Source organism: Patiria miniata, unplaced genomic scaffold, assembly GCF_015706575.1.
Source record: "Patiria miniata isolate m_02_andy unplaced genomic scaffold, ASM1570657v1 HiC_scaffold_9, whole genome shotgun sequence".
NCBI lineage: Eukaryota > Metazoa > Echinodermata > Asteroidea > Valvatida > Asterinidae > Patiria > Patiria miniata.
The window spans coordinates 2,316,979-2,341,304 of record NW_024037076.1 but is presented as its reverse complement, the minus strand read 5'-3'; the positions used below and the strand labels follow the sequence as shown (position 1 = coordinate 2,341,304).

Genomic DNA, 24,326 nt, shown 5'->3' with positions numbered 1-24,326 from the left:
TCTTCTGAGTGCCCGGGCATACTTGGAGATGTCTTTTAAGACTTGTGGCTTGTTTCCTGTTTTCCTCCACAAGCAATCTTCTGATGTGAACTCGAGTAACCCAACGATAACATCTACATAATACACAATGCTTATATCGCAACATCTCATTAGCAGTGTTTGAAAATGAAATGGAAAATTAAAAACGGCCCTGGGTTTATTTTTCGGGGAACATTCATAATTTCACGAATCTCATCCAACATAACTTTTCCTTATTTTCTGTACCATGTTTAACACTGAGAAGGCCTTTTTCTTGTCTTTTCTGTTTGTTTTTTTATCCTAGTATATTGTATTGTTTGGTAACTTAAACATTGAACACGAATACAACTGCTGCAAACTGCTTACTGACTGGATTGGCCTGAAATATATACAAATAACACAATTAGAAGGCCTTAACATTTCAGTCCTAGCATGACCTTCCAGAAACTCTCAAAGGCAGAATGATCGTCATCCATGGGCGTCGCCAGGATTTTTTCTAGAGGGGGGCAAAAAAAAGTTTTGCCAAAAAATGCTTGTATTTCTCAACACATTCTCGATTTATCAGTTTTAGAGGGGGGCAGGGACATTTTGCCCCCCCCCCCCCAACTCATTGAATTTACACCACTTTGTCTTCGCGCCTCTTTTTCTTTCTTTTTTCTTTTCTTTTTTTTCTTCCTTTTTTTTTTTTTTTTGCTTTTCCAGGGGGGGGGGGGGGGCAAGTGCCCCCCTTGCCCCCCCCCTCGCGACGCCCATGTCGTCATCCCTCTCTGATCTTCACACCCCGCCCCCTTTTGATCTTCACCCACCACCACACTCCTTTGGTCCATCCCCTGTCCCACCTCCTCTCTTCATCCCCTTTGACCTTCACTTACCACCACACTCCTTCGGTCCTTCCCCTGCCCCACCTCCTCTCTTCCTCCCCTTTGATCTTCACCTACCACCACACTCCTTTGGTCCATCCCCTGCCCCATCTCCTCTCTTCATCCCCTTTGATCTTCACCTACCACCACACTCCTTCGGTCCTTCCCCTGCCCCACCTCCTCTCTTCATCCCCTTTGATCTTCACATACTACCACACACCGTTGGTCCATCCCCTGCCTCGTCTCCTCGTTTGCCCCCTATTTTGATCTTTACCCACCGCCACACTCCTTCGATCCTTTCCCCTGCTGAATCCTCCTGTATGGTTTTCCTTCCCATACATGCTTGTGTGTCCCCTATTTGTTTGTTTCTGTACCACTGTCATTTTGCCTTTGAGACTAAGGCCTCATCAAATAACTGCTTAATGGAAAGTGACTATCACACACAAAAGTAGGCCAATACTTGAATTCTGTGCATGTGTTGTATATTCATACATTGAAATAATTTCAAGCAGGTTATCCACGAAACTTTTTTTCAGTAAATCCGACGTAAACTCGATCTTCATGAACATTTCACTCTAGCATAATTACATTGTTTTCTTAAAATAAACGTTTTTCGAAAATGATCGTTCGCCAAGCGAAAGCGCTGGGTTCGAACTCCACATCAGTTCCAGTTTATTGAAGAATTATAGGCCTACCTTATATACAAATCAAGTTAAACTATGAAAGATCAACATTTCACTAAGCATTTTTGAAGTAACGCCAGGATAATATTTTCCATTGGTGAAAGAATTTCTCAAGCATGCTATATCCTGCACAGAAAAATACGCAGAGATTGGATATTAGCTCGAGGATATTCGAGATTAATGACGTGATTTATAAAGGTAGACTTAGTGCCAACTGAATTATTCATATTACAGTAATCCCATCATCAATAAACTTCTATTTTCCCAAAAAGGATTTCATCGTCTATCCTGTAAGTACCTTACGTGTCGTTATCCGTTTACCTCGACCACGAATGCAGGTGCTAGCGATCCGAAAACAAATCTCATATTTCTTTATTCATGAAAATAAAGAGATCAAATTCTCGGCATATCAAATTTAAATTCATAAGCCGGCCATTTCGTTCTCGAACGGCATGTGAGCTTTATTCTCTATAGACGTTTTCTATGTTTGCGCTTGGGGCGGGCGTAGTGGAGGGGGTGTTGAGATGTCGGGAACAAAACCATAAAAATACAGTATGTCAAATATTAACTGCTTTAACTTGTGGTGTAGTAAAACTAGCCTCCCTCGGTGATCCATGGAGCGTTCCAGAACGCTTCACGGTCACCTCGGGAGGTTAGTTTTACCACACTCGAAGCAGTCAATATAATAATATTGTAGGCCCTTAACACTGTTATTTCGGTTGCGTACTATATGAACCTAGCAACCAGTTGTGTAAAACAATTGAACAAGTTGTGTAATATTTTACACAACAGTTGTGTAAACAACAGTTTACACAACGGGTTGCTAGGTTCATATAGTACACAACCGTTTGATTTTTACATAACCGAAACAACAGTACTCTGAAATTTCTACTTTTTTTGCTATGATGTGAGTCCAAATTGAAAATTTCGAACTGAATGGTTGAATTTCAATTCTAACCAACATTTGAGCTTTCAAAAATGAGACATCGATGAAATTTGATTCACCTTATGAAAAATAATTGATATTTGTTTGTTACAAAATGGCAAGCGGAATTAGTATAGGCGGGAGGGTGGTTCAGGCTGCGCGCATGCGCTTTTCCACAACTGACGTCATCATAGCGCCATATGCGTTGGCCAATCAGCATACGAGTTGTAAAAAACTTAATTTGTAAAGAGCCTTGTGATACGACATGCTTGAACAACGACGTTGAAACACATAAGCTATTACCTGGAAACTCTAAGATCTTTGTAACAATCAGAAGATATTCTTTAATCAGACATCAATAGAGAGAAATCTGTTTTCAAGAAGCACAGAGCATTTTTTTTTAACGTAAAGCAAAACTTGCTCATAGCATTTAGTAGGTATAGGCCTGTGTTTTCCTTTTCGTATCTCAGTTATACTCTGTTCAACCCAAAATCATCTGGTAATGCTTTCCCTTTATTTCCATCTTCATAATGCCCGTAGTTTGAGTCCTTGCTTGCCCATGCCTTTCCTTTCAATTCAAGATCATAATCTCATCATGATGCAGTTTTTCCTCTTTCTTAAAAAATAAAGCCTTTGATAACTCTTCGAATCCAGTCAGTGCACTTTCTCTTTGCGGAATTCTCAAAAGCACTCGAGACAGCACTAGCTATACAATGTTTATAAATACGTCGGTGAAGGGCATAATCTAATCATGAATTTACATCTTCCCGACGCAAATTCCATCTCGTGAATAGTTGGTTGAGTGCGGACTTGCGGTACCCGCTGCTGGCTCAGTATCAGATTTCGAACCAGCCAGCCGACCCCGGCAAGCTCGGTGGTCCGAGTGGTAAAACGTAAGCAGGTACATCTTGTTCCAAGTCTGGATTGGAATTTGCATTCCCTACTTTGCAGCCAGTCGCGGGACAAACCCGGTGAAGGTGCTGCGGCGGCACGGTGGATCATGGAGGCCCATCAACAAGGTGAAACAGTCTTGGCATTAGGGAGGTTTCGCAAGCGAACGGATACGCTTACACTTACGCTTAGCTATCCGTATCCGTTTTTTACTTACGTGTAGCAAGCGAGATATGCGTGTCGTCTGCACGTTAAGCGGATGGTGAGTGGCGTATGACGTCATACGTGCAGACGACACGCATATCTCGCTCGCTACACGTAAGTAAAAAACGGATACGGATAGCTAAACGTAAGTGTAAGCGTATCCGTTCGCTTGCGAAACCTCCCTAATGTATGCTCGGGAATGGACCGATCCAGTAAGCCCCGCCCACTGCGCACGTGGGCAAATTACCACGTGCTCCTCTCCAATGCCGCCACGCTGCATTTTCCTGCCGCGCGCATCATACGCGCGTGCACGCATGTCGGACATCTGTGCACGCACGTCGGACATAAATCACGGCTGTGATTGGTCAGAACACCAAGGGGCGGTGCTTACTGGATCGGTCCATTGGCAGGGGAGCGCTGCCACCGCCATTGCCAAGACTGGACTTGATTCATCTCGTTGACAGTGACCTAACTTGTCACGGACCGGCCGTAAAAGGGTTTTCAAATCCAAATCTAGTTTTCGAGACCAAGACTAGTGAGCAGGAGGTCGTGGGTTCGAGTCCCACCACTACCAGTAGTTTGTGAAGGTTTTTCTCACAATCCTCGGGACAACACTGAGTATTACAGCGTTTATAAAATACGCCGGTGAAGGGCAAAAAAACAATATTGAATTCCATGCTTCTGTTTAGAAAAACCTTTCCATCTTCTTTTTGCACATAAAACAGTCGTTAACACATCAGTGTCTTGTTGGGCTATTCCAATTATACTTCAACCTCCCTCTCCCTTTGTTTCTCTCTCTTTATCTCTGTACTTTTGCCAATTTTTGGTAAACGTTTTACGCATGGAAATTGAGTCTAATCATAGATCACCTTGCTCCCACTTGACATCGCATTATCAGTCCCTGTCTGCCTCTGCATATTATCGTTCCACTCGGGTGATCTCTTTTTCGATTTTCCTCTTATCTCCAATGTCTTCCCCCGTGCAAGCATCATCGGTGGATTCCTTACAGCCACGCAAATGGCTGCGTTTCCATTACTGCCTTGCGGCAAAGTGCCGTTTGACCTCGACAGTCTAATTACAGAGCTGTACTCAAAATACCCACTTCAATTAACTATTTTTAAATAAAATAAACGAATTACACGCATTAGAAAATACTGCAAGTGAAACTTGCGTGATCCCCGGCATGCTGGCAGTATACAGTCGGTACGGACACTTCTCAGTGTACATAACCAAAATCAACAATGACCTCATTTGACTCCTAGATGACCTTTGACCTCTAATGTCTCAAGTAATCTCAAGTCCCCTACCCACAGATTATTGTCACCAAGTTTGGTTGAGATTGAAGTCTGACTTTTCATATGACAGCACTAAACAGTTAACCTAACCAAAATGGAACACATCACACGCACAACCACAGACGGAATAGGCTATCGCAATATACCCCCCCTTTCTGGCTTAAAAGCCAGGGAAAAAATTTTACAAGGATATTAATACCCTATTGTTTCAACAATACCCTATTGTTTTAACAGAATGTTGGTAAATAATTATTTCTATACCATCCGTAATATAATTTTGTTTTCGAAATTGAAAAGTACATGTTCATTATGAGATTTTAGGCTTTGCTTTAATTGGTGGAGTATTGGTATCGTTTCAATTTGTGGTAACACCATGTGGTAACAACTACTGCTTAGAAGATTTTAGTTCTGAAAAGAACTTATCTTGCTTATTGTCAACTTTCGCTAAGTAATTTTAGTTCTGATAAAAACAGTCCTGCTTTAAGTTCTAGCAATTTTTTTTCGGACTGTTCTTATCAAAGATCGTATAGCGCCGCTGCTATAGGATCTTTGGTTCTTATCAGAACTAAAACTACTAAGCGAAAGTTGATAATAAGTAGGACAAGTTCTTGTCAGAACTAAATATCTTCTTAGCAGTAGTTGTTACCACATGGTGTTACCGCAAACCGAAACGATACATGTTCATTAACGTATTTGGTGCATGGTGTTTTTGCTGTTTTCCGATGTTTGATAGTAAAATCTAGTACGCGCCGTACTTTATTTTCCTAATACAGTGTCTTTCGATTATGTATCGATTAAAAAAAAAGAGTTACATATGCACAATAGTAGTAGTGTTTTAAGCAATTCTATAATTACAGATACAAGAAGTAAAAAAAAATGAAAAGAATAAGAAGTACACTGTATTTGTTTAAATACGATCGCTATTAAAAACGGTTACGTAATGGTGCAGACTATTTCACATACAAGGTGAGTTAAAAAAAACTACAATAATGCAAAATATCCATCTTTTTTTTCAAAACCAAGTTGAAGTTTTGAACTTTTTAAAATTTTGTGAGAATGACATATTCAGTAGTATAACCTTGTGTGGAAAACATGAAATTAATCGCATTAATCGTTGGCTTTTGTGAGGCTTTTTACTGCGGTACCCGATTTACATTTTTGTCCACGAGGCATCAGAATATTTCATAAGAGCGGAAACGATACAATAAGAATTAGAGACACACAGATTTAAAGCTGACAACCTTAGCTCAAACTTTATTTTTCTGTTTCACTTATACAACTGTATATGTTTATGCAACGTTTCTCTGGGCTATGCTTTAGTTACTGTGTCCTTCATTGTTCACACAATTGCAGCTCTGCCGTCTACTTGGCAACCCTACAAGGCAATGCATGTCTCAGCATTTCTCATGGAAAGAACGGCTCTTGTGGACACATTTGTGCTCATAAGCAAATTTAGACGCCTCGTGGACAAAAACGCAAATCGGCTACCGCAGTAAAAAGGCTCACAAAAGACAAACGGTAAATGCGATTAACTTAATTTTTTCACACAAGGCTACTAACGAATATGTCATTCTTGAAGTTTTAAAAATTCAAAACTTCAACTTGGTTTCTTAAAAAAAGATGGATCCCTTTGCATTATTTCAGTTTGTGTGACTCGCCCTGTATTATGTTATGTCGGTACTCTTTAAGTTTTCTGCCTTGTAGAACCCCCATTTTTGTTCTCTCTTCCGACCACGCCCAGTCAAGGTACCTCACGTTAAAGTCTTTACACTACACCGTCTAATCTAATAAATACAAACTCAGCCGGGCCTAGCCAAATGTTTGTTATATCAGGATTTTGCATTAAGTGGAGTGCCAGTCCCATTCATTGTACACGTAAATACACAGTCAGGACCAAGGCTTTATGTTCGCTATAACCAACATTAATCAAACAGTGTTGGTTCGACTGTAGCCTACATGCTAAAACAGGCGTGCATTCAAAACCGGACATGCATTATGGTCGGTAATGGATTCACTCTTAATACTAGCAATCCAAAAATTACATCCTGTTTTTTTTTTCATCCGTGACGTGACTGCGCTTTTGTTGCGACTTCATCCCGGATGGGACTTGGGAAGAATGTGTTAATGTGGGGAATTGGGATGTACAAGTCTGTCACGAGCAAATTATGGCCCATCTGGCCGACGTTTACCTCCGGTTGCCATGGCACGAAACGACTGAGATATATTTCTATTCCCCCGGATGGGATGCATGCATCACAGGTTACTCCCCATGCAGCTAATGCCAGTGTCACAGGAAATTTGGACTACACAGCGCGTTCCGAAAAAATGGTGCATGTAAACCCCGCCATTTTTGCGGATGTTTACACCATCTTCAAGGTAATAGATTTAGCTTGAGAATACCGTCTGTTTCATTAAGATTGCTTTTGTAAATCCAAAGATATGTTTGAACAACGGCAAAGCCAAAAAAACCTTTTGTGCCACTTTCTGTGAAGCAGTTAAAATCAGTATAGTCCTAGTCTAAAACCAAATCACTTTACTGTTAGTGATTTTAACAGTTTTAAGCAGAGTGTGCAATATTTATTTATATTTAATTGAACTCTTTCATTGAAGTTTTAAAGAAGTGAACCTGTCTGTACTATTAAATTGTTTCAACATAAGAACAAAACCCTATATTGTTGAGTGAATAGAATGTTTGTCTTACACCCATAGGGATAATCTTATCAAAACAGCCATACTGGCATTGTCTGATCTTTGAAGCACTCGCTTTCGAATAAAAGTGGCACAGAATGGTTTTTGTTTGGCTTTGCGGTTATTCAAACATATCTCTGGACTAACAAAAGCAATCTTTATTAAAAAAAAAACCCGGTATTCTCAAGCTAAATCTGTAACCTTGAAGATCGTGTAAACATTTGCAGTAAAGTCCGGTTGTAAAATGGCGGGATTTTCAGGACACCCTGTATATGAAATCAGGTCCCCTTTACTCTTTTATTGGTTGAACCCTCACAATGTGACCAGTCACTTCCCTCATTTATCTTCACTAATAGGAATGCGCAATACTACCAATTAGTCCGTATTTCATAGTCCTAATTCACACCACACTGGCACCCACTATTTGATATACATGTGTATACTCCATGGTGGAGAGAGGCAAGTGGGGGTGCAGTGGCTTGCCCAAGGAAACAACATAATTATGGTCATTAGCTGGATTCAAACACCTGGGCTCCTAACCACTAGCCACGAAACTACGTGGATACACTCCCCAATTAGACGTGAATTCACATCCTGTTAATTAAAAGGCACACTTTTATCCGAAAATCGCCAGAATTTAGTGTTTTGATGGTTTAATGCAACTATATATCAATGACCGCGTACAAGATTTAAAGCCACATGTCGAAAACCGCCGTTCGATTACATCTGAGAAATATTAGGAGCAGGAGATTCCCAGATTTGGCCTGCCGCCGATCGTCACGGACGACGGATTGACAGTAATGTGTTCAAGGTCGATCACATTGACTTGTCTTCCCTCGTCCGATTCTCCGTCCCTCCCGCACAGCCTCAGGCAAACCGGCCGACACAGTCTCGCAAACATCTTCCTGATCCCTCGTCTGAATTCCCGGTATCGGTAGGCGTAGATGATGGGGTTTGCGGCGGAGTTTCCGAAGCCCAAGGTGTTGAGAGCAGCCTCAACCAAGGGTGCTCGGATCAGCTCGGACCCGGTGGGCCTGTTGTCGTTGCGGTATTGCAAGACGAAGTTGAGAATGTACGGAGGCAACCAGCACAAAACGAAGACCCCGACAACTATGGAGGTGGTTGTTATAGCTTTCATGTCTCCAACGGAGAAGATCTTTTGTAGACGATCCGAGGTCCTGTCGCTCCCCGGCCCCCGCTCGGATGTCGATGCGGCCACGCATCGGCTGACGGTGACTGCCGGCAGCGCGGCGATGCGCCTAACGTGACGCCGAGCCGCTAGCGTGATCTGCGTGTACATGACCGCCATGGTCAGAAGAGGAACAGCAAATGCCAAAATGAACGTGAACAGAACGTAGCCGAAAGGCAGCACCTGGTCTATGTTGCAGAACTCCAGTTTTCTTGCGGGTTTCCTCCAACCTAGGTACGGGGTCAGTCCCAAGCCGATCGCCAGGCACCAAGTCAGGGCAACCATAATAGCAGTCCGGCGCTCGGTCATAAGGCTGTGGTACAACAGCGGGTACATGACTGCAAGAAAGCGATCCAAGGCAATACCTAACACATGTAACATGGAGATGCTGCAAGACACCATCATCAAAGACGTGATGACTAAGCAGAAGTAGAAGTCCGACTTGAGACTCTTGACGAAGATTCCAAGATAGAAGACGGGGACCAATGCCACTCCCACCAGGCAGTCGGCTACTGCCAGACTCGCCACGAACGTGTTGGTGGCTTTCTGCAACACCGCCCAAGTGGAGCTAGCGTGACGCAACGAGATCACCACCAACAGGTTCCCCGTGATGATAAACAGAGACAATGGGAGAAGTATCCCAAAGACGTAGACCACGAAAAACGACAGGTCGGGTTCATCCTTGTCTTGGGAGAACATGTCCGTGGTAGAGAAATCGTCTGTTGGTGTGGTTGATAGGTAAGTCATACTCGCATTGTCGAACCAGATGACTGTCGGGTATATAGGCCTACCGCTTGTTGCCATCTAGGTGATATTTTGAAACACTAGCTTCCGGAGGTATCTCAAGAGTCATCCGTGTCCCGTCCGTAAAACTGACAGAACTTGAGACAGTCCGACAGACAAACACATGGGATTGCTGTCCACATTGAATTTGACAACTGGACAACAACCGACGAAGTTCTACAAATTTGCTTCTTCAAGTTCCAATTCCGTCCACGATATCCTGACAGATCAGTGTTGACAGATTCTTCCCTCTTTACAGCAGTTTGCCTTCACAGTCGGCGCTAAGGCAAGACAAGTGTTTACGTCTCGTGGAGGACACTGTATCACTGATCTTACATCCAGAGAAATATGGAGTATTTTCTGTCACACTTAAGCCTCCAACTTTAAGATCTTGAGCTGAAAGTAATGAGTGGTTTTGTGAATACGAGCCGCAGTCAATCACAATCGAGCGAATCATGTCAGAGACTCGGTTTTGCGTTGCACGGAACACCGAAGAGCAAAAACAGTGCGAAACGCGAAGCAAACCAGCCGTACGTGCGCCCGACTGTTTTACTTTGCGAGATAATGGCTAGGAATATTCATATCAGTCACGTACGCGTGCACGCACGCAGGGGCGCGCGCGTGTTGTGAATTGATTAGCATAATTACATCAGTTTTGCCAAAAATAAGTGAAAAGGTAATTGTTACTTCATGAAGTGTCTGCGCTTGCGACTCGGATCAATATCGTGCTTTGGGGAAGACTAAAAAAAACCCACGAAAATACAATACTCTAACAGTCAATACCTTTTACCGGTGGAAAACCTCGGGGGAGGGGGGGGGGGGGGAGCTGGATACCCTGCCACTAGGTGGCAGTGTTCATGGTTATATCTTCAGGTGGTTTTTGAAGCCAAAAATGATGCCATATCTAGAGACAAAGCCGGCGATTCAGTTTGTATCCCCTTTGCTCTTCTCCTTTTGTTTTGTTCATTTTCAAATAAGTTGGTACAGAGTGTTCAACCCTGAACCCCGCCCAGTCGCTACGCCATTGGTCAATTCAATTTCAGTATAATATTCATAACTGAACGCACTGTTCTTGATGTTGCTATGGCATCTTTAGTTTGCGCATGCTCACAATGCTTGTGAACAGCTATCACAGTCACCTGACTTAAAACTCTGCTCTAATTGGTCAATTCGCACTGTTTGGTTGGTTGACTGGCAATGTAGGAGCATGGTAGGAGGATATCATAATTAGAAGGAGTACAACTAAAATATTTGTTTATCTTGAAAGATTAATATTGAAAGATAAATTTGTAGGTAATAATGCCAGGGATAACTAGCCTATATCCTTATAGTTTACTTATTAATAATTATATTTTTCTCGTGACAAATATCTTACAAGACAACCTGGATGGAACACTGAGGATCAACAATCTTGCTCTTTCTTGTTGTTTTTCATCGGCTGGTGAATCTAATTTTGATCAACCTCGGCTTTTTTTGCGTCAATCTATTTTGAGCTCAGTGCATACGTGCGCCACTCCGCGTGGGTTCCACTTAATACTGGCTTACTGTGCTCAAGGCAAATTTCGGAGCAATTAGGGAGGGAAAACCTGTACAGCACCTGTAGGTGATCACAAGCTACTGTTGTGGGTTTTTTTCACGTCGGATTCAGAGTTGTTTTTGTGATTTCTGGAGTAATTGTTTAAAGAGATTGTACAGTGAAATTTGATCAGCCAAACCTCGGCTCAAGGGAACAGGTTCAACATTTGACTTCAGCAGAGTTTTGAGTTAAGCAGGGTTGTATATCATTGTTATACTACTGAAGTGAAGGCAATGGATTCTTTGTTTGACTTAACAGTTGTTTTGAGCTATCAGAGTTTGACTTATAGAGATGTCACTGTATACTCATAATCATGTGAATTTATGTGCTTTCAACTAAAGGGGACAACCGTTAACATAAATACATGTACATGTATGTCTAGTTTTGTGTGATGGTTTTTCAGCTAAATCGCGTACGTTTGACATCAATTTGTTTTTGTTTTTTTACAAATTTGGATGTACCCTTGCGACTTTTGACAGATATTAAATTCTTATACAAACATGCATTCTGTGCCAAGTGGTCCTTTCAGTCAAAATCAATCAAGTGACTGTTTTCAACAGTTAAGAGCTCCCAGCCTACATAAAGCAGGATTGACTGGCTGTGACCATGATACAGCTATGCTTTGACTGTAGGCGATTGATAAGCCAGCTGTGCATACTTCCTGCCTGCTTTTGTCTGTTGACTGAATTTGACTAGTCAGAGTGCTTGTTTAAAATACGATCGGACTGTTATTGACTAGCATTTGCAAAAGGCATGGCAGGGGAAGAGGATTGATTTTGAGACTGTCTGTGACTGTTCAAACAGCAAACGTAGGATCCCGACAAAATGTTAACCCTTTTCCACTGGCCGTTAAAAGGAAAATCCCATATCCTATAGCGAATTAAAAAATTGCGATGATTAATTACAAAACCCCCAAAAAACTCAGGCTTTAACCGGAATGGACTAAGGATAAATAGATCAACTGAAGTTTCATTTAAAGGAACATGAAATTTTAATGACATTTATCATTGTACGACCGAGATATGAGTGGGCGAATCCACCTGTACGAATTGAGATGAAAAGAAATCCCCAGCCAGTCAAGGCGTCTGAATGTCATCCTGTACATTGGCACAGTTCCAACAAAGTATAGACATTGTATACAATGTATATCTCTGTATTCAACACCTTTCAAAGATGACCAGGGACCAAACAAAATCGTTTTAGCTTAAATCATCTCGTCAATCTGATGAATTTTTATGATAGGCCCTGCAGCTAAATTACCGAGCATTCATTTCACAAATTATCTACAAAAGTGACGCACCATAAACATCAATTTAACAATCTGCGTAAATTGAGGGCATTTTTGTTTTGCCGACGACAAAACCTGTCGTTATAGCTGATTCGTATGAATTTTGACCAATGCATTTCTGTAGTAGGCAATTCCAGTGCAATGTCCGTGGCAGAGCCAATCAACCATGATATCTAATTAATGATTCAGAGAAATGATCCCAAACTCCTAGTCTGTAATCTCCTTGACCATCACTACATGATGTATGCATACAATTTGAAAAATACATTTTCAGGTTTATTCACTAAGCTCTTAAAGGCTATCACTGACATTAGATAATGCTGGAATTGGTAGTTCTGTGTTTTAAATTTTTTATTTTTTTATTTACTCGACAACCATTTTTATACAAATCGTTATTTTTTTAAGGTAAAATTACTCTGCTGATTTGTACACCTCATTCAAAATTAAAAAAATTATGTTAAAATATAGAAATATTCAAACAAATGAAATGAAATAAGATGTGCATTGTAGGGGAGCTTCTGGATCAAACAAACTTCAATGAAATCAAATAATAATCAAATCCCTATAGATAATAAACATGAACCTTCTGAAAATGCCTTCTCGAATTTTGAAGTGGGAGGGAAGGGGCACAATGGGGTACGGGCTTAGACCCCACCCCCTTGCCAGCCAAACCCAGATGTTTCAAAATCCACCAATTGGTTTTTGTAAGATACTGCAGGATTGAGGAAGATTTAGCCCAGCCGCTATTACTATGCATTGGGCTTGAAGTGAAACTTGGTAAGTACAAAGAGTGTGCCATTGGTTTCCTGCACAGTGGTTGAATTGAGGTGAAGAGGTGGCTGTTGCTCAATTCACGTCACTGTACTACTCCTCTTGTGTTTCACTTTTCTTTTGCCAGTTTTCTTCTTTTTCTTGGCTGGTCCTCTGGCTGCCTGCCTGGCTTCAGCGTCCGCCTGGATGGCCATTCTCTCGTTGGCAATCACTGCCCGACAGAGAAAAGGGAAGACAATGTTAGCAGGGTTGCAGTCCAGTCCATCACAAGTCTGGTAAGTCATTGCAAGTCTATCAATTTGGGATCATAAGTCCATCCCAAGCCAAAGCACAAGTCGAGTTACAATGCAATCATAAGTGAATCGTAAGATTAATAACGAGTCATCAAAAATCCATCACATGTCTGTCACAAGTTGAACACAAGTCAATGAAAAGTCAAATCACTAGTCAATTGTAAGTCAATCACAAGTTAATCGCAAGTCAATCACAAGTGATTGCAAATCCATTACATATGAAATCTCAAGTCGATCACAGATCAAAGAACAGTCACTCAATAGTCAATCACAAGTCGAATCACAAGTCAAGCACAAAACTAATCACGAGTCAATCATATGTCAAATCACACACAGAATATGTGCAATCATAAGTAATCACAAGTCATTCACAAGAAATCCCAAGTCATAACAGGTCAATCGTAGGTCTGTCACAAGTAAAGTCACAAGTCAGATCATATTTCAATCACAAGTAATTGTCTTCAGAATACGTTTTCTTTAACTCATGGCTTACTTAAATACATGTAATATAAATCCTTCACTTTAGAGCTAAAAGCCTAGGGGAAATATGTACATTGCATGTACAAAAATAAATAAATAGAATTACATTTCCAGTCAAAATAAAACTACAAAAGCCATTAACGAAATGAGCCCGGAGCTGAAAACATTAAATCTGTATGCAGGACCCCAAAGGCTTCTTCAGAGCCATGTGCGGAAAGCGTAATTATTATTCCTAGGAGGGTTAGGGGCAATGTCATGAATAATTCATGTTTATCCATGAGAACGACAATGACATCAACAGCATTGTTGTTAGTTACTCAACTAGTTACAATACATTAAAGCATTTTAAAGAACGGTTGTCGTCGAGCTACCACACAGTAGCCTAGTGGATAGCGAGATGAGCTATGGATACAAAGATCCCTGGTTCGAATCCACGTCGTCGCTGCTCATTTTCATCAGCTATTTTTCTTCTCCAAATTTATCACTGAGATAATTTTAAATTAAGGGGAAAATAGAACGAGAACCTAAGTCTTGCAATGATTCAAAGGAAAAACTGAATTATTCATAACATTGCCCCTAACCCTCCTAGGAAAAAAAATTACGCGTGCGGAAAGGCACTTGTCTTGCATGAAAACTAATAGAGATGAAAAAACAAATGCATGCTTTCCTTTTTCCCCAAAGGCAGTTGAGTCAACGAACAGATTTGTTCAGCGTCTTTCCGCCACTTTCCGCCACTTAAACCCTTCCGGTTGTTTTCTCTAGTCCCCTTTATAGAGTAAAAAAAATCTTGCTTCCTAAAAAAAGAGGCAAGAAAACATGCCGCTCGGCCTTACGGGAAGGATTTACAATTTTTTTTTTTAAATTCTCTTTGTTGATGGCTCATGATAAAAATGACTCAGTGGACACAGAGACAAAAAAAAGCGCAAATGGCCAAAATCTCAAAGTCTTGTTGTACATCAGATCTATTTACGTGTATTTTTTTGAGGTCCTGAAAAAAAAAACTAAGTGGAAATATATATGAGAGGAAATTAAGTGGGGTGTTCCAAACTAGCCCGGCCGGATATTTTATTTGTTCCTAAAACAACGACCAATGTAATTGCTTATTTTATAGAGTGAAAACCCGTAACGCACTCTTAAATCGGCCATTTCTAGAAAGACGAATACTTGTTTAATAATAGATCGCAACGGGGCAACTGAATTCACATTCGCTGATGAAATTTTCCAATTACAAGTCAAACACACCCTGAGGGACTACTTTGGGTGCAATTTTTTTTTCGTAGCCGTCTGCGATGTAACTAAGCTTTGAGAACATTGATTAGTTCAGTTATTCCAAACCGCCACAATTTTATTCACAGCCCTCGCATACCCCGGAAACTCAAAATGTTACCTCGATTTAATTTGGTTTTCTAGACTCTGCCTTCAGGCAATGTGTCGCAAACATCCAAGTTCTTGAACAATCGTTGGCCAGTTAAAAGTATTTTATCGACATATGGATAGGGTGGTAAATGTTGGAAAAGGGCAGCAGTGTTCAGAAATTGTGCTTTTCAGTTAAGAAATTTGATACTTTTTTCCATTTTTTGGCATCTCTTTTGGACAAATGATTTCAGTACTTAAGTTGCCTGAATGACTATCAAAACACAATGTTATTAAACACACTGAAGGACGTGATATTAATAAATTTTTGCAGGTCTGTTTTCAAAATAAAACTTCCATTTTATATTTTGCTCCATATTATACATTGTATTTCAATGTTACATGAATTCTTTAAATTACAGCAAATTGCACAAGTTATTTTGTTTTCTTTTGAAATGTTGTAGATAAAATCACTTGTACAGATATTCACTAGACTGAAATGTCTGACTGTCCTGGTGTAATCAACCACACGATTAGGCCGAGTAAAAAAATCTCCAGGCCTTTTTTTTTAAACTGAAGGAGGTGAATTTTCTAAGATAGAATTTTCCATTTTCTTGATCCTTTTGCTGATACAAAATTGGGTCTAAAACAGCTGTTATCCTTTCTACAAAGCTACAATATTTTTTGGAAACATATTAAAAGACAATATATTGACAACATTTGCAAAATATATTGCAAGTGTATGAACTTTTAACAAAAAGGGAGGAAAAAGGAGGCGGGCGAGAAAAAGGAAGGAGGCGGGGACGAGGAAACTAGTATATTGCTTACTTGACCTTATCACTCCCGTAATTTTTGTAAATAACAACTGCACTTACCCAACGCCTTTTCTGCCAGTTTGTATTTTCGGAACAGCTTCCCTAGCCAAGCCTCAGGTTGATTCAACAATCTGTCAAAAAAGAAGAAGAAAATAGTAAGAAATTGTGCACCAATTCGTGGCGGAGAGATAATTAACATTGACGTGTGATAGATTGATCAAAACTGAATACTATACAGCTAAAGTTTAGAGCCCTCAGGAAAAAAAAACTGGCAACAAGAACTGCAATTATATTTTTCAAATGTCAAGAAAGTTTCATACAGGGATGCCACAGGGAAAGCTTGAAAAAATGGAACTGGGTCTGCTTGAAAAAAACGGAACGGCTGCTTGAAAAAAAACGGAACTTTTTGTGTGTGAAAAAGCCACTCTGAGTCCGACACAAAGTCCCCGTTGTCATCTTTATCTTGTAGCCAAGCCCAGTTCTGTTTATTTTTTTAATTTTGCTTCTATGGCCTTTAAGCTGTCGGTTCGTTCGATCACTTTGACTTTTCCCATATTCCTAATATTTATTCTGCCTACCCCAATTTCCAACGTCATATTCAACACAAAACATGCACGGTTCCACAACACTGCTGTCGGTGTACATGACCTTTGCAGTTTGCACTACGCGATGCGCTCGATGAAAACATGGTTGGTACCCGGCGTTTTTTGTATTCACATATATCACTGCGATCGGAAACCACCGACAACTGAAATGATAGACTTGATTTCCAGGCTGAATGCTCTGTGAGCAATACGCACAACATGCCCGCAGGCGGTGAGGCACGTGCGAGGCGCCATTGTATTCTGTGTGCAAGTACGTTGGCCACCTGTATCGCATGCAGGCTCAGCAACAAAAAGACTGATTTTAACGTTGTGCCGTGCGTGCGCCTATATCTAAATTGAGAGCGCCAAGGAGGTAAAAATCAACGCATTTCAACATTTTTTCTTCATTTTTTCCCGGTTTATTTTGACGGTCGGAAAAACTGAAATTTTGTGAGATTTAAAAAACCCCGGAATTCCATTTAAAACCGGAAAAGTGGCATCTCTGTTCATAAATCTGTGCTTCCTGTCAACATTTTCATTGTCGGAAATAAATGTCACCTCTGTGCCATTGATTAACTCAAGTACCGCACACAACTATATCCCTAATTGGGTTACTAGTAGCGATTGGTCAGTCAGAGCTGAGGCAAGCCCGTAGCCAGGGGTTTGTTTGGGTAAGTAGTAGTGATCGGTCAGTGAAAGCTGAGGCAGGTGCGTATCCAGGGGGTTTTGTTTACCCGTCGCAAAATACTATTTTCGTCCTGCTTTTGCTTCTATCAGCATCCCGATTTTGCTTTTAACTTGCCATCCCGTTGCAATCTGCCACTCTACAACCCCCTGGCTACGCCGCTACGCCGCTGAGCTAAGGTTGTTTTAACTTGTCCATTGTCCAGTCATATAATTTGTCCGGAGTAAACAGTGTAATTTAGAGGACTCGGATATAATCTTTGAGGTCAGTGCTGGCCCCATAGGGGAGCTTGTAGCTTGACAGTGAATGGTCTATGGGGAGATTATTTAGCCGTTTACTGAAACCCCAAACAACTTGGGCTTTATAATCTTATTTCAAACAGTCAAATTATAAATTAATATGTCACACGTCTCTTACCCAAGGGAGGATTTCTCAGGAAGTTCGGCCATGCAGTCGTCGTACCCTCGCTGGGTGGGCGGCAAAAGTCCCCTGTACAAACAAAACAACAGTTTGTATTTCTTGTCCTATTTTGTGGGTTGTTTTGCCGATTCGAGCAAAAACAACACGATAAATCTTGAGCAGGTTATTGAAAAGCAACCTGTTGATGTTTCAGTTCAGTAGATATACTTAAAAAAAAACTGTAAAAGTGAATCGCTGTTTTTTTCGATGCAAAATACAGGGCGAGTCAAAAAAAAAGGAACCCAAACCCCCAAAAGTATATTTTGTATTTAAAAAAATATGTAGCACCACGCATAATAATGACTGGACAGCTAATATCATAAGCTACTTTTAGATGAAAAATTACTGAAATTGCTCAATCTGTTCAAAGAATATCACCATTTAAACACAATGACCCTAAAACCTCTTTCGTCCAAAAATGCGATTTCAAGAATCGTTGTCACAATTGTCTTCAAACATCACCAGCGATAAAACCTCAGTTTAAAAGTTAAAAATATTCAACAAGGTCCTTTTGCAGGCCCGTCTTTTAGAAAAAGTGGATTATATCAATCATATTGTTTGCCTAACCAGGGTTGTTAATAAAGATATTGTGTACTACAGTCTTTAACAGTTGTTGAAACAAGTATTCTGTGTCATTTTCTTTGTTGTTCCAAACAGTCAGAATACACACTTAACTGCTGTTTTTGGATGAAACAGGTTTTAGGGTCAATGCGTTTAAATGGTTATATTCTTTAAACGGATTGAGCAATTTCAGTAATTCTTTCATCTAACAGCAGCTTATGAAATTGGCTTTCCAGTCATTATTATGTTTGGTGCTACACATTTTTTTAAACATGAAATATATGTTTTTTTGATTTGGGTTCCGCTTTTTTTGACTCACCCAGTATACATGTAGGTTCCATTGCAAGCACAATGGTTTGATCCTAACCATCGCGACATTATGATGATGATTACTCTTTCATCAAAAATAAATATTATTTACTTACAATCAAGTAGGATATTTCATGATATTTTGACAGTTTCATTTTGGAATGTTTGCAAATGGCCTCTATAACCTTTACGGGAGGAAGATATTTTATCTCCCAATTTTAAACGGACTAAATAAGCGTATAAAATTTTACAAAAACAAAGCATGCGCTATCCCACCTTGCTAAAGTTTGTGCGGATACGTTAACGCCTCTTTCCAGTAATTGTTGATGCATATCTTCCATTTCTTGTTCCTGGGCACTTAAGGGAACAACCTGCGATGGAATTCATACAAAAATAATATCCAAATCACTAAAAAGCTGGGGCAAGAATGTTACGTCCTGACGCCTTTTTTTTCATCAAATATTACCTCAATGAAGGTCAGTCATTGCAAAAATGTTGAAAAGACATGAATCTGGGACTGAGAAACATTTCCAATTTTGTTAGGAAATACTTAAAAAATTTGTAGACTCTCCAAGGACTTTGTACACAACCGGTGAAGTGGCGTCTGGATACAATATTCTTTCCAAAGCCGGCAACATTTCCTTTTAAGGGCAAAGGTTAACAGTTAGGTTCGGAGGTCAGACACAGGTTAAACAGACTTATACGCAAGCTAATTATTAATCACTGGATGGAAAGTGGATTTAAAGGCACATAGGATCATTTGCATTTCCCAAAAGTAGCCTAGCGAATTTTAATCAAAAAGTTTACTTGGATTAAAGATTGTACTTGTACTAAACACCCCGTGATATTATTCCGTCTGGCTTGCTGTCATTTAGAGAAGAAATCAAGAAATGTAGGTGATTTCCAATAATCAGTCAATTGACTAATTTTTGGAATAAAGAGTTATATCGACAAAATCGCATTTTGTAATCAAAAGGTTGTGCATGGATTTTCACAGTTTTTTCGCAAGTGTAATATTCACTGAGCTGAAACTTTCAACAGGTTAGGTTTTAAACATTCTTCTTTGGATTTTAAGTGGTGTTTTTATCGGAAACGAACAAAATGCTTGAAAAGAAAATGATCCGATATGCCTTTTGTTCTTTTTAACACTTTCAGTCGATCCAAAAGTCAGAAATTAAATCGACTTTCTAAGGATGCAAGAGAAATGTTATTCCAAAGTAATTTTAAAAAATAATCTCAATATACATACAAAAATGTCAACTGTTTGGTGGCTTTTAACTCAGTGATTGTTTGACCAGAGGGTGTGAAATTTTATTTGAATCGTTCAATTTTCTTTCTGTAGATGCAACACTCTAACCAATTTTCATCAAAATCTGAGAAGCTCAAAGGAAAAAAATTGTTCCGATGTGATACAAGATTAAAACATATTCCCACATGTTTTATGGTCAATAAATCAACACATGATTCTTTCAATATTTTAAAGTATGATGTCAAAACACCAAATCCTTTCCCTAAAGCCATATTGCAAGCAGTTTTTGTCTCACTTGCGTTGAGGGCACAACGTAACCGTGAAGACAAAATGTGTTTTCGCAAATGTGATAAACTTTAATGGCTAGATATTGATTTTTTGATGGGAAAATGCCCAGTGGGCCGAAACAGCTTTTTAAATTAATTGCCAATCAACTGCTGGAAAAGTATTATGGATTTTGGTCATTTTTGAATAAAAAAAACGCCCTTGGTTTTAGCAAATTTGGAAAACTGATGGAAAGGTTGTGATTGGTTTGGGGTCAAAGGTTAAAGGGATATAGTTAAAGATAACACTAAGGCTGCGTCCACATTACTTCCCTACGGCTTGCCCATAGACACGTGTGTTATAGCTAGCCATAACCATGAGATTCAGATGTGGCTTATTTTAGAAAGTGATGGAGAAATCTTGTACTTAATGGGATGAAGAGTAGAATACTGTACCGGAGATTCTTCTTCCTCAGAGGATTCAGACGCTGGTTTTCTCAGTCTGCGGATAAGTGGTTTTGGGTCATCCACCGCAACAACTGATGTATTATGGAACGAAAGACATAAACACAACAAAATTACCATTAGTGGACTAGTGGTTGATCATGACATACACTGTGCATATAAAAGCAAAACTCTCTTGTCAAGCAATGGTCAAAAACTCAGCATTCAACTTTTCTGTCTTGGTCTTTGCTGTAGGTTATGATGCGTGCTGCTACTGTAACCAGCGATATGACGGACCTTGGTACTGGTAGGCTGGTCCTGAATAGTCCACCAGACTAGTCCAACTTTGGTCGACTAACGTATTGGTTAAGCAAAGATAGTCAAACTATGGTAATAACTATAGCTTTTGCTCAAACGTAACAGTAACTTTGCTTTTTGGCCACTAGAGGGCGTGCTTTCCAGACTTACATTGCTTTGCATATTTCTTCTCCTTGTTGAGCGTGCCGTCTCGCAGCGCTTTGACTGCCTCCCGATTCCTCTTGTACTCAACAGCCCTACAATATCCGGACAAAATTCAAATTATATATGGCTAATGAAATCCAGCAACAAAAACGATTCCAGACTTCAATATAACTGACACACTGCCTTGTTACGGGCAACATTTTCAACATCCTTAATTTGGTTTATTAACTAAACAAGATATCAAGACATTAAACTTTTTATCAAAGAGATAAAGTTAAGGGGGGGGGGACTGAACTATTCGGACAGTATGCTCAGCCGTCATGAGGAGACTGATAGCGAGCAGAAGATACTCTCCAAAATGTTGAGTTTCCTTGGTTCTTTTCGGGACCTCACAAACTCACAATAAAGATTTGTCACACGGTGCAACCGGAAAATTGATGTTATAGCTACATTGTATCTTCACCATGCAAACCTTCAAATCTTAAACATTTTACTCACCGTTTCTTGGGTGATACCACAATGGCCGTGCTAGACTTGCTGCCAAGTTTACTGATGTCCGATCCAACCTGCCAATCAGAAACGATAGACTCAATTAGAAAATATCTACTGATGTGAAATTTTACTGAAAGTTTGAGGAATGATGCCAAATTAACAAAACAGGATTTGTGTTAAATTCAGTTGTTCTTTTTGAGACAAATCAGAGCAAAATTTCATGCACGTGGTATGATGCGAGCAACTGGATCATACAGTGTGGCATTCAAGGAGCACACGGCTTGTTGCCCCCCACGTGTGGGCGGGGCTTACTGGATTGGTCTATTGGGGGAGGTTTTGGATCAAAAATAACTTTAACAAAAGTATAAATTACATTTGCCAAAAACAATTTCTTAAAAATATGAATGTTATTTACAGGTGGTTTAGCAGAATGTGGACGTCTTCCAATTCGTCCGGGACATTTCTGTCCCGTTGTAGTTTCTGCACTCCGTCGCTTACTTGGAGCAGAGACAGGCCTTGTTGATGCCTAAAAGAAACGACAAACCAATGTAAGCCCCTGCTTTGTCTTTTGTCTATGTCTTTTGTCAGCATGCTCTCACGTAGTTTGTAAATGGTAAAGACTTCAGAAAAACTCTAGTCTAGAGATTTGGATGCGGCCTGAGTTGCACTGTGGTATGGTTGATTCCAACTTAAATTCAAAAGTTTGGCAATAAAAAGTTAGGAATCAAACTTTGAGTTGTTTGGTTTGTGATGAAATAAGGTGTTCACATGCAAAGGTACTCATATTGGCCGTGTGGATACGTGGTCCTCAATTGCTGGTGTCTTTGGCTAAACACTCCCAGAAATTGATTAGGGCATTTTATTAGGGACTGGACCAGTGTTGTAGTCGAGTCCATCACAAGTCCTCCAGTCCTGAGTCAAGTCACAAGCTATTCAAATGAACTTTAACAAAAACAGTTGTTATTTAGTTGTTACTGGACTTGTAGAAAGAATATGGTTTACTAATGATTTATTGAGATTTACTTGCGATTGACTTGTTATTTACTTGTTATTTACTTGCGATGGGCTTGTGATTTACATGCAATAGACTTGTGATGGACTTGACTATTTCACTGGACTGAACAGGATTCAGGTAGTTGTTAACTAAAAAAACATTCAACAGTTGGGTAAACTACACAGAACTTTTCGTACCAGGGATGGTTTGGCATCCGTCTCTGGCTCTGATTTCTCCACCGCTTCAGTCTCCCCTGGGGTGGTGCTGGGATCTGTATCACCCTGTCTATGACCCATTCTTGACTCGGGTCTGGGTGGGGCTGCAGTGCCAACCTGGGCGTTTTGTAGAGAATCAGGGAAACGGAATGACTGCAAGGTTAATAAACTGAGCTAATAATTGTTCTGCATAGCGAATTTCTGTGCTTAGTATCTCTATGAAATTAGCCCCAGCAAACGTGTTACGCCACAGCGCCCTCTAGGGTTATGCACAAATCCAATACTACTGTGTGCTATACTTACACCATTAGCAGACCTAGTTGGTCTCCTGATGGCGCTATGCGTCCGATGAGCCGCATCGTCCTCGCTCGCGCTTCCCGACCTCCCCCTCAGTCCCTCAACTACGTCTTTCCTCCTGTCTTGCCTCAGTAGGGCAGACCTGAAAGGCTCCGAGGCTTGCTTGATGACGGAGACCGACTTCTCCTCAAGGGGTCCTTGATCTCCGAACTGGATGGTCGTAGTTGTCAGGCGAGCCGCCCGAGTGGGCTCGGAAGCTTCTCTAGAGAGCTCATAGTAGTTCTTCTTGAAGGACGACTGGGATACCTGTCTGGTAACTGATGATGGCCTTAAGTCGTCAGTTTCTTCATCCGAGAGAGCCATGCGGGACATCATTGTCTCAACTTCAGATCTTGGCTTACTGAGGGGAAGGCTCTCCGATCTAGAAAGTGGGACTTCCGTCTTCTCCGAATCATCCCCATACTCGACTCCAACCGTCGGCATTTTGGCAACTCGGGGTCTTGCAGATTTTGGTCTGGCAGCTGCCCGGTTTGCAGTCGGAGAGGCTGGAACTCTAGAACCAAGGGTGTTGGCAGTTGCCTCTGGACCGTTCTGGCTTCTGCTTCCAGTGACCGCACTTTGGGGTCGCCTCTTCCCAGCTGGCGGTCGCGGGACGTAAGGTTTAAGGACGTCGCGGGGCGTGATGTCGATGGTGACGTTGTGCTCCTCCATGATGTGAACCGAGTGTCTACTTCTAGGCTTAGTTTGAAAGTCCTTCTTGAGACCTGTTTTGGGATCAGAGGCATCCTGTGTGATATTTCCATCCTTTGTCGCTGGTGAGCTTTTTGAGATAACCCTGACCTGTCTGTCAGCAGTGAGGGGCGTGGGCTGGTCCCTGTAGTGGTGGGGAGAAGGGCTGTCAGGGGGCTCATCAAGTTGACATAAGACTTCGCTGGTCACGCTTTGAAGCTCCAGGTCTGCTGGTTGTTTGGCGTGTGGTGATCCTTCTGGAGATCTGAAAAAGAAAAACTACCATTTACCTGTACTCCTGCTTTACTGACCACATCACTCCATGAGACGGAACTACTTAAGTATGTTATGAATGATTTCAGACTTTACATACTAGAGTATTACAGTTTATGTGGTGCTGTTGCCTAACAGTCTGTTGCATTCAACGCAAGATCTTGAGGGCAATTGTGAGGATTGTAGGTTCATGTCCCA

The 24,326-nt window shown here is 40.8% G+C and overlaps 4 protein-coding genes across 4 annotated transcripts in view; 2 read left to right on the top strand and 2 right to left on the bottom strand.

Moving 5' to 3' along the window:
• Positions 1-769: 769 nt before the first annotated feature.
• On the top strand, positions 770-3,526 carry LOC119720310 (pollen-specific leucine-rich repeat extensin-like protein 3). The gene is made up of 3 exons (XM_038189951.1): positions 770-1,196; positions 2,151-2,213; positions 3,438-3,526. Exons 1-3 carry the CDS (start codon positions 770-772, stop codon positions 3,524-3,526), a joined length of 579 nt encoding a protein of 192 aa, XP_038045879.1.
• A 4,774-nt stretch (positions 3,527-8,300) lies between these two features.
• On the bottom strand, positions 8,301-10,034 carry LOC119720309 (5-hydroxytryptamine receptor 1A-like). Its single transcript, XM_038189950.1, has one exon. The coding sequence runs from the start codon at positions 9,555-9,557 to the stop codon at positions 8,301-8,303; it is 1,257 nt and encodes a 418-aa protein (XP_038045878.1). The 5' UTR covers positions 9,558-10,034.
• A 2,609-nt stretch (positions 10,035-12,643) lies between these two features.
• Positions 12,644-24,326, bottom strand: part of LOC119720791 (treacle protein-like) — a 16,603-nt gene continuing 4,920 nt past the window's right edge. The window contains exons 7-16 of the mRNA XM_038190636.1: positions 23,133-24,120; positions 22,812-22,946; positions 22,036-22,146; positions 21,627-21,694; positions 21,135-21,220; positions 20,679-20,761; positions 18,987-19,081; positions 17,799-17,870; positions 16,173-16,243; positions 12,644-13,382 (exon numbers count right to left, since the gene is read on the bottom strand). Of these exons, the coding sequence (XP_038046564.1) occupies positions 13,252-13,382; positions 16,173-16,243; positions 17,799-17,870; positions 18,987-19,081; positions 20,679-20,761; positions 21,135-21,220; positions 21,627-21,694; positions 22,036-22,146; positions 22,812-22,946; positions 23,133-24,120 (1,840 nt within the window). The 3' untranslated portion in view covers positions 12,644-13,251. The remainder of the gene's footprint in view (positions 13,383-16,172; positions 16,244-17,798; positions 17,871-18,986; positions 19,082-20,678; positions 20,762-21,134; positions 21,221-21,626; positions 21,695-22,035; positions 22,147-22,811; positions 22,947-23,132; positions 24,121-24,326) is intronic.
• Positions 22,069-24,326, top strand: part of LOC119720794 (DNA repair protein SWI5 homolog) — a 15,141-nt gene continuing 12,883 nt past the window's right edge. The window contains exon 1 of the mRNA XM_038190641.1: positions 22,069-22,168. Coding sequence (XP_038046569.1) covers positions 22,143-22,168 — 26 coding nt within the window. The 5' untranslated portion in view covers positions 22,069-22,142. The remainder of the gene's footprint in view (positions 22,169-24,326) is intronic.